At 38.6% G+C, this 17482-nt stretch overlaps 1 protein-coding gene across 1 annotated transcript; it reads right to left on the reverse strand.

Annotated features, from left to right (window-relative positions):
• Positions 1–4972: 4972 nt before the first annotated feature.
• Positions 4973–15689, reverse strand: LOC132056791 (obg-like ATPase 1). Its single transcript, XM_059449139.1, has 12 exons — positions 15502–15689; positions 15138–15305; positions 14777–14900; positions 14528–14619; positions 13340–13438; positions 12552–12665; positions 11810–11874; positions 10217–10333; positions 9622–9697; positions 8831–8923; positions 8334–8384; positions 4973–5468 (listed from the first exon to the last, which is right to left on the reverse strand). Exons 1-12 carry the CDS (start codon positions 15586–15588, stop codon positions 5370–5372), a joined length of 1185 nt encoding a protein of 394 aa, XP_059305122.1. The 5' UTR covers positions 15589–15689; the 3' UTR covers positions 4973–5369.
• Between the last annotated feature and the right edge of the window lie 1793 nt (positions 15690–17482).

Below are 17482 nucleotides of genomic sequence, written 5' to 3' on the forward strand. Positions count from 1 at the left end.
CGTATAGGTGGGCCTTCAACATATATTAGCTTCCCGTTTCATCGGATTCGATCAACATATATTACGTAGGCCTACCAGCCTATACTCTTCTCCATTTTATTTATATATGTGTAATGTATTTGTAAAGATACTTGTATAATATTGAAACCCTTGTGAGTGGTAGAACTTAGGGAATACGTATAGTATTATTAGGAAGTCGCCTCAAATGATTTTCAAATTTGCCTATCTCTAAGTCATGCATGAAATCGGCACTTAAATTTCTATAGGTTACTTTAAGTTTAAAATTGATTCGGATATATGATTAGTTCTAAATGATTTCTGGAAAAAATGGAACTAAAGTTACAGGCTTGGGCCTTCCGCCCCTTAGAAAAAATCTGGAAACACGATGATAAAAAGATGAATTTATTGTGGGCCTTTAGCCCGTTCGGGACTCTTTTAAATAATAAATGGACTGCTTCTTCTTAAAACTCGGACAAATCTGGACTGTGAAACAATTTGGACATCCCTTAACTTGGACTATTTTTGTGCAAAAAATTGAAAAATCAGATTCTTGTCAAAATCAAATAGACTATTGTAAATGAATTTGGACTTAAAAAGACATAGTGAAATTTCTGATTTGTTTGGGCCAAAAGCCCAAATCTAAAGGACAAAAACAAGAGGAATTATACTTGGACCAATGTTGAGATGAGATGGCTTTGGTGTTAGAATATGTTTGGTATATGAGCTTCAATGGGTTAAAATGGACTTAATAAACTCTCTTATATATATATTTATACTATAAAAGGGAGATATACTCCACTTACTTTTATATAAGTAATAAAAAACCTATAAGAACTAAACTCAGATCATTAGGACCAAAATAGTAGCGACTCTACTTGGGAGAAATCCCGAGTGTGTTTTGGTCCGGAAATGAAGTGAGTTGAATACTTAGATGAATTTTGAAACCAAAACACCCTTTCCTAAGGGGACATTTTAGCCGGAAATTTGACTTTATCATAAAGCACGACATTTTGCTATAAAGTAAACATTTTAAGCAAATGATTACAATAGTCACACATTGAAGCTCGTAGGTTAACCGTATTCTACAGATCCTTAATACTAAGGTATTTAAAATCTTCCCTAGGGGATCACCAGAACTCTGACCTCGAACTCTGGTTTTAAGGGATTTTTCTCTTGTTTGATAAACACTTTTCACCCGATTTTTCTAATTTTCATTATAAAATTAGGCGGTGACACTAAAAATACTAAATCCAATTTAGAGCACCAACAACCTCTTAGTAGCTTTTATGCACCCGTGTCAAAGTGAACCATAACACTACATCCACTTCGACTTCCACCAGGGCCGAAGGGATGTCTGTAATACAACCCTCATGAACCTCCGCTAGAGTATCTGCCCGAGTCTTCGAAACAGCAAAATCCTTAATGATGTTGGCGGCATTTTTGTCAGCAGCCCGGCGAAGTCACAGCCGGTTAACACGAGCCCGGAGTCAAGCTCGAGAATCCTCAAGTACTTGGACTCGTCCTCGAGCAACTGCCCCCTCCATTTCGGCTTGAGCCGCCTTCCCTTAAAGTTCGTGGTGAGCAGCTGTGAGATGTTGAATAGTGCTCTCCCGATCAGACAAAGCCTTCTTAGCCTCCTGCCACCAAAATAAGAGGGCAGATTGTCGAGATGCAAACCCTGACATGTCGGCCCGCGGGCGCAAGTTCTCAGCTTTCAACCTCTTCAACTCTCCGGATGCAGTAGAGGGTATTCTCTTGACTAGATCAATGGCAGAAACAGTTCTGGCGTGGCCCTGAGCAAGAAGAAGAGATGCTGACATAGAGGCTCTGACAGGGCATAATAAAACCTTCATGTATGAAAAATAAGCAACTTACCTGAAGAAACAGTTCGGACAGATGGGAAAGAGATGTTTGCAAGATAAGGCTAAGCCTATCCCTCGAAGAAGGCGAAGCTGAGGGGTCGGCGCCTACGTCTTCAGTCGCACCCTTAGCATCCTCGGGTCTAAAACTCCTCGGATGTACCGCCATGCCCTCGGTAACAATATTAGAAGGCCCCTCAGCACTCCCGCCAGCAGTCTCCCGCTCTCTGTCTTCGTCCAAGTTCACCATACCTTGAATAGCTTTTTACTAGTACTAGACGAGCCTGCGGGGTGTCCTGACTCGGGATCTAATCCCCCAGAGGAAGAAGCATCGGCATCACCCGAAGGTCTTCATTTACGAGAATCAGAAGCAGTGGTCACAACATGTTCGATATTGGCCCGGGCTTCCTGTCGGTTGGGAATTCTCCTGGATGAAGATCCCCGGACAGGAAGGCCTGCAGAGGAAAATATTTGCAGCAGTCCGAATGTGAGAAGATGTGATCAAATGAAAATAACACAAAGGAAAGGCTCTCTCGCTTACCATGGCTCTTGCCCCTCCAGCGGTTGGCACAAATACTCGTCCAGGTCCTCTCGATCCCGCGAGATGCTCAACTGGGGCAGCTATAGATAGAAGTAATATACAAATTAACGGTGCCGCCTGTAAAAGAAAAGGGAGGAGTAACATAAAAAAGAGGAGAAGAACATACGAGCAGGGTTCCGCTGTTCCGGGAACGGATCGAAAGATGGACGGTACGAATCATTGCAAATCGGTCATACCAGCCGCGATCGTGAGCATTCCCAGCAGTAGTGTTCAATCCTTGAGAGCCTCGAGAGGCTAAATGAATTACTCCTCTCCCGAACGTGCGAGGGGAGTATAGATGAGTCAGATGGTCTAGATTGAAAGGGAGCCTGGCTAGGTCAGCTAGATATTGGATGCACTGAACTATACTCCATATTTGGGGGGCTAGTTGCTCAATGCATACTTGATAGCAACGGCAGAACACCTCAAGCACTTCGTGAACGGGCAGTGAGAAACCGATAGTGATGAGCTAGGCATAAATCATCGACGTATTGACAGCATGATAAGTGATGTTGGCATTCTCCTAGGCCGGCAAAATTTCAACTTCAGGACCCCATTGGCAGTCGAGGCGAACCTGGTGGAGGGAAGCATCGGATATCAAGGAGCGTATCTGCATGACTTATCCCAATTGCTGACTAGAGCGAAAGTCCTTTGAGAAATTAAGGATTGGAAGGATAATGTCTGCGATTGTGGACCCCGAATCTATTTCTTGAGTATCAGCAGATGAGAAGGAGTCAGTTCCTTGGTTGAAAGGGGCGTCGAAAGCCCTGTCCAAATGCTCCTCTTGGTTAATAAGGGCTAAATGATAGGAAGAAGAGGAAGACATAGCTTTTCTGTGCTTTAAGAAAATCGCAGAGAGTAGAAAGGAGAAAGAAAGCAGTGAGGAAGAAAGGAGAAAGAAAGCAGTGAGGATATGGAACGAGGGAGTTACAGGAAGTGTTGCGAGAGGATTCGGCCGACAAGTGGGCGGCATAAATAGGGGAAATTACAATCATTAGCCTCGATTGGGGAAGAGGCGTGTCTGCTCCTGTAACCATCAATCGCTGCCTCTGAAACGGTGTCGCCGAATGGGTGAGCAAGTGTATTTAATGCTGCCCTGACAACATGTCTAATCGTGGGAAAAGTTGCAACATTTCGCTAGTTTCCCGCATATAATTTGAAAAAGACAGACTCTTCTACTTCCCGGATTCATGCTATGAAGGATCCGAAAAGTGAGGGACTATCTGTATTGGGTGAAAGGTGCACTCGGGGTTAGCTTATGAGACCGGATGCTCGATAAGTCCGGAGAATCCATCCAGCTGGCTCCACTCCTACCAACTCAAGTCACGTCCACAGGCCTCGGTCAGAGTCCCGCACGTTGGGGCCGCAGAGAGGTCACATCACCCGTACTTTAGGGTTTTAAAAGTCTAAACTTGGCTTATATAAAGATAGCTTAGGGTAAAAGAAAGGGATCATCTTGCTCACACTTTTGTAACCCTTACTTTTTCTCTCAAGAAGGCAATAAACACAAGTTCATTATTTACTCATTTTTAGCTTCTTGCATCATTGTTTACCTATCTTTGTAGCTTATTGTGCCTTACCCGTACTCACTATTACTCCGAACCGGGCTCATAAAAGAGTTCTCGAGATTGGATACAATCCACTTATCTTCAAACCCTATAAAAATAAATCTCTAACCGATTTTCTGATTAAGTCCGTTTTCACCGGAAAACAGAACGTATATCCTGGCATACTCCAGTAAGGCAATCATTTGAAACGTCCTTCTACAAGGGATTGAGCAGCGAGGAGTTGGGTTTATTTTGATTGGTGGATCAGGTTTAATCGGGTAGGCGAGTTAAAATAATTAACTTGGTGATCAGATTTATTGTGGAAAAAAATATGCCACATATAAGGTGAGACATGAGGATTGAAGTAGGGGTAAATATGACTTTTTTTTAGAGAACAAGGGCAAATATGACCCTAAAGTTGGATGACAAAGGCAAATATGTTGAAAAAATATAACGAAGGGCAAATATAAATTATTTGTGAAAATAGAATGGCAAATACGACCCTTTCCCGTAATGAAAAGGAAAGGATCATATTTGCTATTCTATTTTCACAAATAAGCTATATTTGCCCTTCGTTATACTTTTTCAACATATTTGCCTTTGTCATCCAACTTTAGGGCCATATTTGCGCTTGTTCTCTAAAAAAAAGTCAACTTTAGGAGCTAATTGGTGCTAAGACAAGGAATACAAAGAGGTACAAGTTTAGTCATGACTCAGATCCTAGTTAGTGCAATTCATAATCAATCACTTGTTCTTTGACAAAATGCATATGCTATGTAGCGAATTCTATAACTCACACTCGGGAGTCCAATCGTATAGCCGACATAAGCTCATGTTCAAAATAAAAACTAAGAACCTTTTCATGTTAGCTCTTTTTTTAAAAAATATGTGGTATACAATTCAGGCGAATGTGGTCTTAAGTGGAAAGATTTATTGTCCCAATCCGACATGTTTTCGCCTTCTGGTTATTCATTAACAGATTGAGGTCCCTGCCTAACTTGCCACCATAAGGATGACGATTTTTTGATAAAAGAAAATCTCGCGCGTACATCTTGTAAGATTCAAATGTCGCCAATTCTCCAGATTGTTTCTTCAAATACCACATGACATCAAATGCAAATGCCACTTATAAATTGGATTTGGCATCAGCCTCACTGAGAGTAAAGAGTACGCAAAACAGATGACTACAAAGACTAGAACATCCAACAAGCTACAATGCAGATAAGACACATAGGAAACATATCATAAATGCAGAAGTTTACAGAAACTCATAAAAAGATGCAACTCTCTGCAAAAATTAGACCTAAATATGAGGCCAAATTATATCCTCCAACTCGCCAACGAGTCGATACAGCTTCATAAGTTTCGTACAGATCCACCACCTCACTTCTTCCCACCCCCAGAGACATTGAACTTGAAGAATATAATATCACCATCTTGGACCACATAGGTCTTACCCTCCTGCTTATACTTCCCAGCAGCCTGTGGAAGAGCAGATTCACCTTAGACAATTTTCAGAGGTCATCTATAAAGAAAACTCCAGCTTTGTGCACAAGTCAGGTAACGTATAGGAACAATATTGTAACACTGGAAACTGCTACTCTTGGCTTACCAGCACTCTTATCAGAGAATTTAACACATGAACTGCTAATTGCAATTACAAAATTGAACAATAACTAACATGCACAATTATAGAATCCTTGTACAGAGAAATTGCCAAAAAAATTGATCTTGTCATTTTATCCACAACTTATGCAGAGCATGCCGGCACCCAGTTTACTAGCATATAGTATTTTCCATCACTAAGATATATTCTTTTTTTATGAAGTCCATCACAAAGTATTTTCCAGTAGCATTTCATTTTTTTTAAATTACATTAGTGTCTGGCCCAACTTGCATGCACCTCGACAATTCCAATGGGTACTTTCTACCTTCCACAAGTAAATGCACCGGGTAACGCTTTCCCACCAAAGCTTCGGCAGATAGGATTTTAACCTTGCATCTTTTGTCCTCAGCTCGGATTTTAACCCCTAGTCTCCCTTGGTTTTCTCACCCACTTCATTGACCGCTAGGCCACACCCTTGGGTGATTCTTCTCCCTTTTTTTTTTTTTTTTTTTTTTTTTTTTTTTTGAGAGGTAAGCAACTTGAGTCTTATATATTTAGTGTAAGCTTAGACAAGAATTTGCACCAGAATAAAGATAGAGATGGTAGGAATGCTAGCCTAACAATATGAAGAGCTGCCTTGGCGCAAAAAGGTAAAGGAGAGGGAACACGTCCGTTGGATATTATATATACTTGGAAGCACAACGATATCTGAAGAAAACAGAATATGTAGGTATAATCAGAGGTATTTTTTGTTTATGAGTTAAATTTTACTACTATCTTTCACTCCATTTTTGTTCTTGTGGAGAATTTATTATAATTTTGCTTTAGCTTGTTTTTGTTTTCTGATAACAAGTTGTGCTGAATACGGCACAATATATGGGTTTTGTTAACCCACAACATGAAGGTTGTAGGATAGCAATGTACCCATTTTTTATTTCACCAAAATACCCTTAAAAATTAATTACAAACACACATTAACAAATGGTAATTTTGACTTCCCCCCAACATTCTAATACTCCTTGGCTTCTTCCCATCGATTTTCTTGCCTCTTCTCCAGCGAAGGGCGAACTCCTCCCCATTTCATTGCTGACGAGATCTTTCTTTCTATTTTCTCCGGTTAACAGCAAAATAGTTCTCTGATGGGTTTATAGACACTGCTTGTGCAAGTTTTGCCAAATCCCAATTTGGTTTCACTCACCCGCCAGACTTTTGACCTCACCTTGGTTTCTATTCAAGAAATTTTATTATCACTTTTTCCAAAAGTAAAGAAAGACATTAACTTAAAAAGAAAACAAATTGTCAAAACACCTTCCAATCTTTACTCCCGTTCCAAAGGACTTTTTAGTCTATTACCAGAATACTTCTCTCTTCTCTCTGCTCTCTCCTCCCACTCAAATGCCCCAAATTTCTACTCTCCGCATTTCATTCCAACATACAGCACTCCCTCTGTTCTCCCATCAAAAGCACTTTTCGATCAGAAATTTCTTATTGCAATAGTTCACTCTTAGATACCATCGCGAATGTTACTGTAGTTTTTGTTCCCTATTTTAATGAACTATTAATTAGCTAGTAAGGATATTTTGGCGAGATAAAAAATGGGTACATTGCTATCCTACAACCTTCATGTTGTGGGTTAGCAAAACCCTATCTATCTATCTATATATATATATATATATGAGAAAATAATCATTTATAGGCATAACTTGTACTTATGTGAGAGTTGAGTTTAACTCTCATTTGTTTGCCCTTAATGGGGTCTGAATTTGAATGGTTCAGACCTTAGGCCATTAAGTGCATTTGTTTACATTAAGATCTAAGCACTGAATAGGTCTTAATCATTAAGATCTTGAGCAAGGTCTTAATATCATTAAGAGGTATTTCTGTATGAATATTTTTTACCGCCACTCTGTCTACAACCACCAGCTCCACCTCCCCCCCCCTCCCTACCGCACCCCCTCCACCTCTCCCATCACAATCCCATCACCATCACCCCCACCCCCACCCTCCCTCTAAAACCTCACCCTACCCCCACCACTAACCACCTTTTTCATCACAACCACCACCACCCTCCCAACCCCACCTACCTACCCCTACCCCCCCCCCCCCAAACTAACCACCTTTGTCATCACAACCACCACTACCCTCACCATCACCCCCACCCCCACCCTCCCTCTCAAACCTCACCCTACCCCCACCACTAACCACCTTTTTCATCACAACCACCACCACCCTCCCAACCCCACCTACCTACCCCTACCCCCCCCCCCCCCAAAACTAACCACCTTTGTCATCACAACCACCAATAACCTCACCCTCCCCACCACCCACCTAACCCTACCCACCCACTCTCCAAGCCCCCACCCCATTAACCCCCCCCCCCCCCCCCCCCCAACTTTCCCAACCTCCCACCTACCCCTAGTTACTTTTTTATTTGAATTGTATATTTATTATGTTTAAATAAATACATTATGCACATTCAAATGTTGAAAAACAAACCATCTTAATCATTCAGATGTACATTCAGATTTAGACGTCTTAATCTTAATGAGAAAAAATGAGGCCTTAGTCTTACACATTAGTTTTGTTCTTGTGGAGAACTTCTCAATGTTTGCTTCAACCTATATTTTGGTTTCCAAAAACAAGTTGTGCAGAAATAAAGTGCATATATTTCGAGTATAGAGACTGCAATTTGACTCGTGAAACTGCATGTCATTAAATTGCCAACGATAACTCAATAGTACCTTTACAGCCGATTCACTACCAAGTTCCTTTAGATCATCAAATTTCATCACCTGAAGACACCAATGCCCAAGTCAGCACTTGCACACGCTAGTATTAGTGTCAAGAGAAAAGACAAATGGCAGCTAAAAATGGAAGCAGTCATAAATAAAAAGGATTTCACTTTTGATGTGAGAATCATCTGGCAAAGCACAATAAAATAGTTTCAGCTTTAGCTTCCAATTCAGAAAATTCCCCCATTTTGGGGTAAGTCCAATTCCCAAAAATCAACATAAGCAGTTCAGTGTTGAAACAGACTTTTTTAGAATAAAGAAATGGCTTTTCTGCAAAAGCAGTAAGGAGGTTGCTCAGGAGTTTCTAATCAGTTATTCAATTTATCAGTGTAAAACCACCACTTGTATAGTGCATTCAGTTAACTAATAAACTGAAAGCTCTAGGAACTAATCTTTTGAATCCTGAACACAGGTAGGCAAAAGGAAAAAAGAAGGCAGAAAATGACCTCAGCACAGATAAACCCTCTCTCAAAATCTGTATGAATTGTTCCAGCAGCTTGAGGAGCCTTCATCAGCCTGCGGATTTGCCAGCATTTAACCTGTATTTTAAGAGAAAAACAATTATGAGGCCTTATAACCATCAATAACGGTGACTTCAATGGTTTTTTCAGGGGTTTTTTTTGTGTGTGTGTGTGTGGGGCCTTTTGTTGTGTGTGTGTGTTGGGGGGGGGGGGGCTAATTTATAACAAGCAGAAGGGCATTTCTCCTGTTCGGAACAGGCTGTTCTTCTCTTTTTTCTTTAAGAAATTCCCATATAAAGTGATTAAGATGTAGGATTGAATCCCTATAACAGAACAAAGTATTATATAATTCTTAGGAACCAGGTCAGTGCATTAAAACTGGCATAAACATGAAAATCAGAGCAGAAAGGATTACTCCCTCCAGCCAATTTATAGGGACATTCTTTCCAATTTGGAACATCTCAAAATGTTGGCCATCATGCCATTTCTATACAATTAGCACAACTTTCCAGAATTCAAATCATTAAACAATTCAACCTCTACATTTTCATGTGATGTTTTACCTCTATCAAACAAGAATTTCAGCCATTACTTTAACATTCATTTCACTATCACTAACATAATATACAAGTCAAATTAACATCTTAAATTTCATGTCAAGTCACATGACATCATATAAACTAGGATGGGGGGAATAAATTAACCTATGTAGCATCAAACTCAACGCCAAATAATAAAGAAATGGGACAGAATGAAAGAGGAAGAATTTGAAATACCTCATCTGGCCCTGCTGTGAAGAAATAAATAAGATTAATGGCAGCAAATCCAGTCTTTATGATTTTTGGGAGGCAACTGTAGCATGATAAATCAAGATCAGCTGGATAAAGTGACAAAAATGATGTTTTCCATAACTAAAATAGCCCCAAGTTTCTCAGCAAAGGATAATGTAAATGTCCAAAGATCAATAATACTTAACAAATGAAATGGTATCAATTGTTAATGGTAGTAAACGATTAAAGAAAAAGCCGAAACCCGAAAGGCACCAGCCTTGAGGCATGCACCTCATTCTGCTGTATGCGCTCACAAGACAGGTCATGTAAAAGAATGACATCTCAGACCTATGCCCTCAAAAAGACTGGTTATGTAAAAGATTGACATCTCACGTAATGAGGAAGGAGAAAGTGAAAATGAATCAGATATAAACAATAAGGAAAAGCCTCTACTCTTTAGTTTTCCGCTCTCTTGTGGGAGGGGAACAGCAATTGCTAAATTATCATCAATTGTGATATCTTATAAAACTCCAAAATTTCTTTAGATCAATGCATAGTTAAAAGTATCTAATTATTAGAGACGTTATCACTTCAAACTAACCTTTGTAACTTGTTCTCTTCACAGTATTTAGCTGCTTCATCTGGTGGCATATCAGCAAGGTTTCTCTCCACAGCAGCACTGAAAGGAATAATTATTTCACCACCATGCTCCTGCACCCTGGAAATTTGTGAAAGCATAATTTTTATACTAACAAAGAGTTCACATTATTTAGGATAATAAATAAGGCTATAAGCTAAGTGAAAGATAAAAGAGGTCATAACATAGAACCAGCAAAACACCAGGAAAAATCATTTAAGTGGTGGCATGAAGTCCATCTTCAGGACAATAACTCATTGAACAGCAGTGAAGTTTTGAATTAAACACTGAAATATGTTCATGATCACAATATTGCATAAACAGTGAATGTAACCTAGATGATTGAATCTAGTCCAACAAGAAGGAAAAGATCCATGTCCATCTTCAGGACAATAACTCATTGAACAGCAGTGAAGTTTTGAATTAAACACTGAAATATGTTCATGATCACAATATTGCATAAACAGTGAATGTAACCTAGATGATTGAATCTAGTCCAACAAGAAGGAAAAGATCCATGCAAACACGACAACAACAACAACAACATACCCAGTGAAATCAAACAAGTGGGGTCTGCGGAGGGTAGAGTGTACGCAGACCTTACCCCTACCCTGGGAGATAGGGAGGCTGTTTCCAAAAGACCCTCGGCTCAAGAGAAACCATGACAAAAAAAGTAAGACAAGGATTGAAGAAAGTAAAGAAGTCATGACAAAAATAGTAAAGATAAGCACTATGAAGAAAAGTAACAGTAAATGCAGCAAACTAATACGATAATCGAAGTACAAGAGATAGCAAATAGTACCAGGAAATTGAAGGACAAGAAACTACAAAGATAATACTAAGCCTACTAGTACGGAAGGATACATGAAGATTAAAAATTACAGGGTAATCATATAACCAAAGTAATATAATATACCACGACCTCATCAAGATCGTGAATTACAATCGACGCATGTGGACCACAATGCAAGTTATAACATCTAGTTTACTTGATTTAGTTTCAAAACAAGTGATTTCTAAATTTAAAGGCAAAGCAATTTAATCTTTAAGACTGAGAAGTGACAAAATAAGAGACCAAAACCAAGAAACTACACAGGCGCTTAAAAATTCATGATGGGGTAACGCCATGACTGAGAAGAGGGATTTGTCCAATATCTTGCAGCTTCAAAGCAACGATTTCAAGATTAGTAGAATTTTTCTTCACGAGTGAGCACATTTTTGCAAGCATCTGATCCATTTCGTTGGCCCCACGTATCATTGCTTTGCAGATGACAACGTAGAGAACAAGATCACAGAAAGAACGATGAGATGTAAATTCAAGTTCCTTTTATGATAAATGTTGTAACCAACTTTATATGAGCACGTCAGTGCTATGTATTGCAGAATACTGATCGTCTGTTAGAATTCAAAGCAATTCATTATCATAACAAATAATGGTTTCTCTTCTGATAAAAAAAAAAAAAATACACAGATCCCTCCCTCCAAATTTTGCTTTTCTTTTTTAAGTGTAAGAAGAGTAATATAATCGTGATAACTGTTAAGAAAGATGGAACATACCATGCATGAATCTTGGGCAGAAACTTGTTCTTTTTCCTTTGATAGTCTTTCTCATTCATGTTAACCTGCCAATGATCCATTACATAATCAGTAGGCACAGAGCATTATTCTGATTATTCTGCTGATCCTAATCATGCTGTTTCCTTGGCAATAGAAGAAACATCAAAGCATCACGAAAAACTACCCAAAACGATGCGAACAATGTCCCAAGATATAGTAACTAATCCTATTACAGCATATAATTGTGACAACCACAGATAGGAAAACTTGCTCCTGTCATAAAGTAGGTTTATTAAAGATATTTATAGATTGCATAGAGAGGTTCCTTTAATATCAATAATTTTTCTGATTTGTTCCCCGAGTAATCTGTCAACTAGTGGTAGAGGGCCTTTGCTTTCTATATGGCTTCTAATTTAAGGGGGGCTTCAGATACATCTCTCTCTCACTCACTCTCACACACACTCCAAAAGGAAATAGGAAACAACATTTCTTAAGCGTATTCAAATAACTATCTTTTGATTGGTTAAACAAAATTGGGTCTTTTGGGACAACAGTAACAATTTTGATTATTAACTATAAACTGAACTCAGAAAGGAAAAAATTTGCCTTTTGTAATACCAGTTTGTGCAGTGTAATAATTTTGGATATACACTGAAGAACCACATTGCTGTTTCCAGAAAATAAATTCTGAAGGATTGCGTACATAGCCAGGATACAGAGGGGTTAGAAATATTAAACTCACCAAGTAAACAATTGGTTTTGCAGTAAGCAACTGGAAAGTATTCAAAAATTCAACATCTGCTGCTTTCCACTCCCCCAGACGAACATCTTTGCCTTCCTCAAGTGATGTTTTGACCTGTGGAAACAGGCAGCATTATATTTTCATATCTAAACCTTTTTAATCATTCAATTATCTGTAAAATGAACTAGAAGAAGTGCTCAAGTTTTTGCAGTCATTACCAGCAGAACTACGGCAAAGTAAGACATGTGAAGATTTAACTTCATCAGAAAGACATGTGAAAATTCTACGGGAAAAAAACAAGAGAAAGCAGTTCTTCCTTTTCTTTTCAGATCAATTTAGACTCAACTACAAAGCAGCCAAAAAGTAGTGGAAGACAAGTCTAACACCAACCAACCATCTCTTTGAAACAATTATGATTCTGCCAGACATTTCCACCAGAAATGAGCATACACGAGTTCAATTAATCTAATCTGAGATGGATAATCAATCATCGGTGCCGATATCAGTCTCCATTCTCATCTAAAAAAGGATCTTACGAGGGACCCCATTTTTAAGGACATAAATTTCTACTATTTGGAGGATAATAAATACATGACTGTACCAAAACATCTAGTTAGTTTATAAATAGAGAATGTCGATGAACTATTCGAAAACAGAAATATTTCGTACTGCCACTTTTCAACAAATCGGCCACCCAGAGATCAAGAAAGTCTAAACAGATATAGAAATGGGATAAAACATCTAGGCAAGTTAACAAAGTCAAAGGAAGAAGAGCAATAGGCACAAACCCTTAGACACAATTCATGCTCTACTTTTAATTGTTTGTCATTGCTTCTCTTCATACTCTTTTCAACATCTTCTATCCTCCTCTCCATGAACTCGATGTCCTGGTTTACACAAAAGGATGACATTTCATGAGATCATTCCGGTGAACAAGGCGCTTTTAGGCAACAAGGCCCATTCGGTTGAAGATGCCAGCATTTACAAATAACCTAAGTTATAAATCCCTTCTAAAGAGTCAGGTTGACAGAAAATCCAGCATATTAGTCCAAAAAGATCTTCCAGCAATATCTGATGTCTCAGTAATGGACAAAACAACATACTGATAACACAGCATCACTTCATGCAGGACTCTCAACCATCTAAATTTAAAGATGAATGCTCCTTGTATATTCATACATTACAAATAGCACCACTGTGTGCATTAAAAATGCTTCTTATTAATGATTTGCAAGTGTTCAGTAAAAACCTATTTTTACCTGACAGAAGATTACTAATCACCTTCACGTGTCAAGAGATAAAAGACTCCGCCCTCCCCCAGTGTGAGACAGATTTCTTGCTGCACTGTATGCAACCGATCTTGTACTACTCACAGAGTCACAGGTATAGTTTCCTTTCCCTGTTTTTTTTATTTTTTGACAAATATGAAAACTCATAACATATTCACGTTTGGAAACATTGTACTCCCTCCGTCCCATTTTATATGACGGTGTTTGGCTTGGCACGAAGTTTAAGAAATAAAGGAACACTTTTGAAGCCTGTGATCTAAAACAAACCATAGAAATTTTTGTGGCTAGAAATCATTTCATTAAAGGTAAAAAGGTAAATTTGAAGTTGGATTTTTACTAAATATAGAAAGGTGTCATTCTTTTTGGGATTGACTAAAAATGAAAGAGTATCATATAAATTGGGATGGAGGGAGTAGGTTTATAATAGACCTGAAGACATGATTAGAAAACTCCCAACGGTAGAAGATACTCGTCAATGCAGTAGATAAGTGCAATCAACAATGCTATCATAGAGTACATCCAATCACAGTATTACAAGATATTAACTTAACTGCCTTCAAAGAACTGAATACAGCATCTTCTTGATGCCATTTATACCATTTCTTACTTTATCCAAAAAACAAAAACAACAAATGAATACATGCCTGATACAAATTCCAAAAACTCAAGATGCATGATCCAACTTACCTTAAGCCTTAGTTCCTCACTTATAACCTCTAAATCTCTCACAGGATCAACAGTGTCATCGACATGGATAATATCTGGATCTTCAAATGCACCTGACAAACAGCATAAATGTGTACGATGATATTCAAGAGTGAGAATATATAAGACACTAGACATGATAACTCCAGATAATATGGAACACATTTGTATATGTATAACAAAGAAAAGTCCAATAGATGGAAAGACAAAATGGGAGAGTGATTATATTACGTAGAACGTGGAAAATGCCATCAACTGCACGGATGTGGGACAAGAAACTGTTGCCCAATCCTTGTCCTGCATGAGCACCTCGAACCAATCCAGCTATGTCATGAATTTCCAAAAAGGCAGCCACCTAGATATCGTCAAACAAACATTCATTTAAAATGAACTATATAAAAAGTATTGTCTTACAGACAAATTAGGAATCAAAAAAAGAAGTTATCCCAGAGGCAAATCAATCTTTATCATATGGAATAATTTAATAAACAACTGAATCACAAATGACCGTCACAACTACATAAGGGGAAATAAAAGAGGCACGTCGACTTTTCTCGTGACCATTAATAGTAGTTGATTTTGGATGACAAACCTCGCTCTTGGGCTTGTAGAGTTGGCAGAGCCATTCAAAACGCTCATCAGGAACGTGCACTCGAGCTTCGTTAGGCTCAATAGTACAAAAAGGAAAATTTTCAGCCGGAATGGATAACTTTGTCAGTGTGTTGAAGAGAGTAGACTTGCCCACATTTGGTAATCCCACCTGAAAGTCACACAGACAAGCTCAACATCATCAAACTTAGTACAAATATAAATATATAAATAACCTAATAAGTAGAGACGTTGATGATGATGATGATGATGATAAGCTCTCAGTGGATCAAATTCATTCGCATTCCATTTTCTAGATTTGAGCTGAAAGATATAAAGGGAGATCAAATGAAGAGAAGGGGGCTTACGATTCCAATTTTCAAGTGAGAAGAGAAACGGCCGAGAATGGGCCTTTCGGCAAGAACTTCTTTACCTTTACCTGCTTTTGGGGGCATACTTACGTCTGTCTAGGGTTTTGAATTTCGGGTTAAGAGTATCAGCAGAGGAGGAGGGGGCCAAAAATAAAAATGCTTTATACGGAGCGAGGGATAAAGGTGCTGAGCTGCTTCCTCGTGACGCACACGAATCACAATCAACGGCCCAATTCTGGGGATTAAGTTCCCAAATGCCCTTCAAAGGGGTGCTCTTAATTCTTTGACCCGGCTTAACGAATTTTTATTTTTGAAATAAGGAAAATCATTCGCTAGGTCAAACTTTTAAATATTTTGTAGACATAAATTAGTTTAATGAACCTATTCAATTAACCACAAACATGCTTGTGGTCAATTGAGCAGTTTACTACCTTGAAATATCATAAACCCTTGCCTTATAGGCAAGAGCTAGAAGTTATGCCTGATGGGACACAAAAACTCTTCCCAATGAATTTTTTCAAGTTAAAGTTATTTTTTAAAGATTTAATTTAGCGGGGACAAAAGTTCAAGACGGGACACTTTTGAGACACCACGCATCATTTCCGGCAATTCTGGTTGGGCTTTAATTGATTATCTCGTAAAAATTTATGGGCTTTTAACATTAATCGGCTGGTGCCTAAAAATAATTACAGCTGCTAGCCAAATATACAAAAAATATACACTAATTATATTTTTCGTATGGCTATGCGTTGCAAAAAATTTCAAAATCTGATAAGGTGATGTAACGACCCATTAGGTCGTTTTGTGATTTTTGCCTCTTTTTCTCTAAATGACCCTTCCCCTAGCTTCTTGTGCTATATTTGACTTGCGTGGATGGGTGGAGCGATTCTCGAGGCTTTCGGGTGAGTTTTAGGTAAGAAAAAGGACTTTTTGGAAATCCTTAAGAGATTGGTTGACCAAAGTCAACATCAACATCCGGGGTAAATGAGTCATTTTTAAAGTTTCGTTGATTTTATTAGGTCCCGAATGTGATTTTTGACTTAGTCGGACTGTTGTTTGGGGTCCCGAGGCATTCAGGTCTGATTTTGGCCGTTGGTTGGGAATATAGGATTTTAATGAATTGGAGTTGACCATGGTCAACACAGGGTCAAGACGACTCTGTGTGATGGTTTTGAGTACGCGATGTTACACCCCGTATCTTCGAAGAGCACTTATCAAATTTGAAACGTAAGTACGTTGAGTTAGGGTTAAGTAAAACTACTTTGGAATATGAGGAGCAAGCATTATTAAGTATATTTAATAAGTGGAGGATGTATATAAGGTATACCGGAAGGTTTTATAAGGAAATAAGTGGAAGAAATGAAGTAGTACGACTTTGGAGAAAGGATGGGTAATGAGTGTGTGAAAATTTTAGTCCAAATTGGGGGACGAATATCTCTTAGCATATGAAGTGTTTTAAGGTAAAACAAAAGCCTAAAATGAAGTTCGTCGAGTCTACTTTCCAACACAATAAATTGCCAGTCGATAGGACATCCGAGTAGAGAATTATGGACGTTACAAGTTCGGCTGACAGAGTAGAAACGCGTGCTATAGTACTGCTACAGTAATTTGCTACAGTGAACCCGACCCGAATTTGACCCTATATAAAGGGTAAAAACCCCTTTTTTTTCACCAGATTTGCCCAAAAATTTCTAGAAAATTGAAGAGAGAGAGAGAGAGAGGGGATCACAAAGTAAGCAATTTTCAAGCGATGGAGTATTAATCGAAGCTCGGATAAACGCATGGATGTGATTCTAGTATGGTTTTGCGGTGGATTCAAGGTGGATATTGAATATATCTCTGTTTTAACAAGAATGAGGTATGAGTCTCCTATTATTAATGTTAATTTTGGTTTATTTACGGAGATAAAGTCGTTAAATAATTGTATAGCGAGCTGGTTGGTTGTGGAAATTGGGAAACATCGTGTGGGATGTTTTAT

The sequence above is a fragment of the Lycium ferocissimum genome, chromosome 5 (assembly GCF_029784015.1).
Source record: "Lycium ferocissimum isolate CSIRO_LF1 chromosome 5, AGI_CSIRO_Lferr_CH_V1, whole genome shotgun sequence".
Classification (NCBI taxonomy): domain Eukaryota; kingdom Viridiplantae; phylum Streptophyta; class Magnoliopsida; order Solanales; family Solanaceae; genus Lycium; species Lycium ferocissimum.

What these genes read in the sequence shown, in the direction of transcription:
- LOC132056791 (XM_059449139.1), bottom strand. Translation starts at nt 15,588, where the DNA reads ATGCCCCCAAAAGCAGGTAAAGGTAAAGAAGTTCTTGCCGAAAGGCCC. An exon ending in CTCACTTGAAAATTGGAATC is followed by an intron (nt 15,306 to 15,501) that starts GTAAGCCCCCTT and finishes TGTGACTTTCAG; the next exon opens with GTGGGATTACCAAATGTGGG. An exon ending in CTGCCCAAGATTCATGCATG is followed by an intron (nt 10,334 to 11,809) that starts GTATGTTCCATC and finishes ACAAATTTCCAG; the next exon opens with GGTGCAGGAGCATGGTGGTG.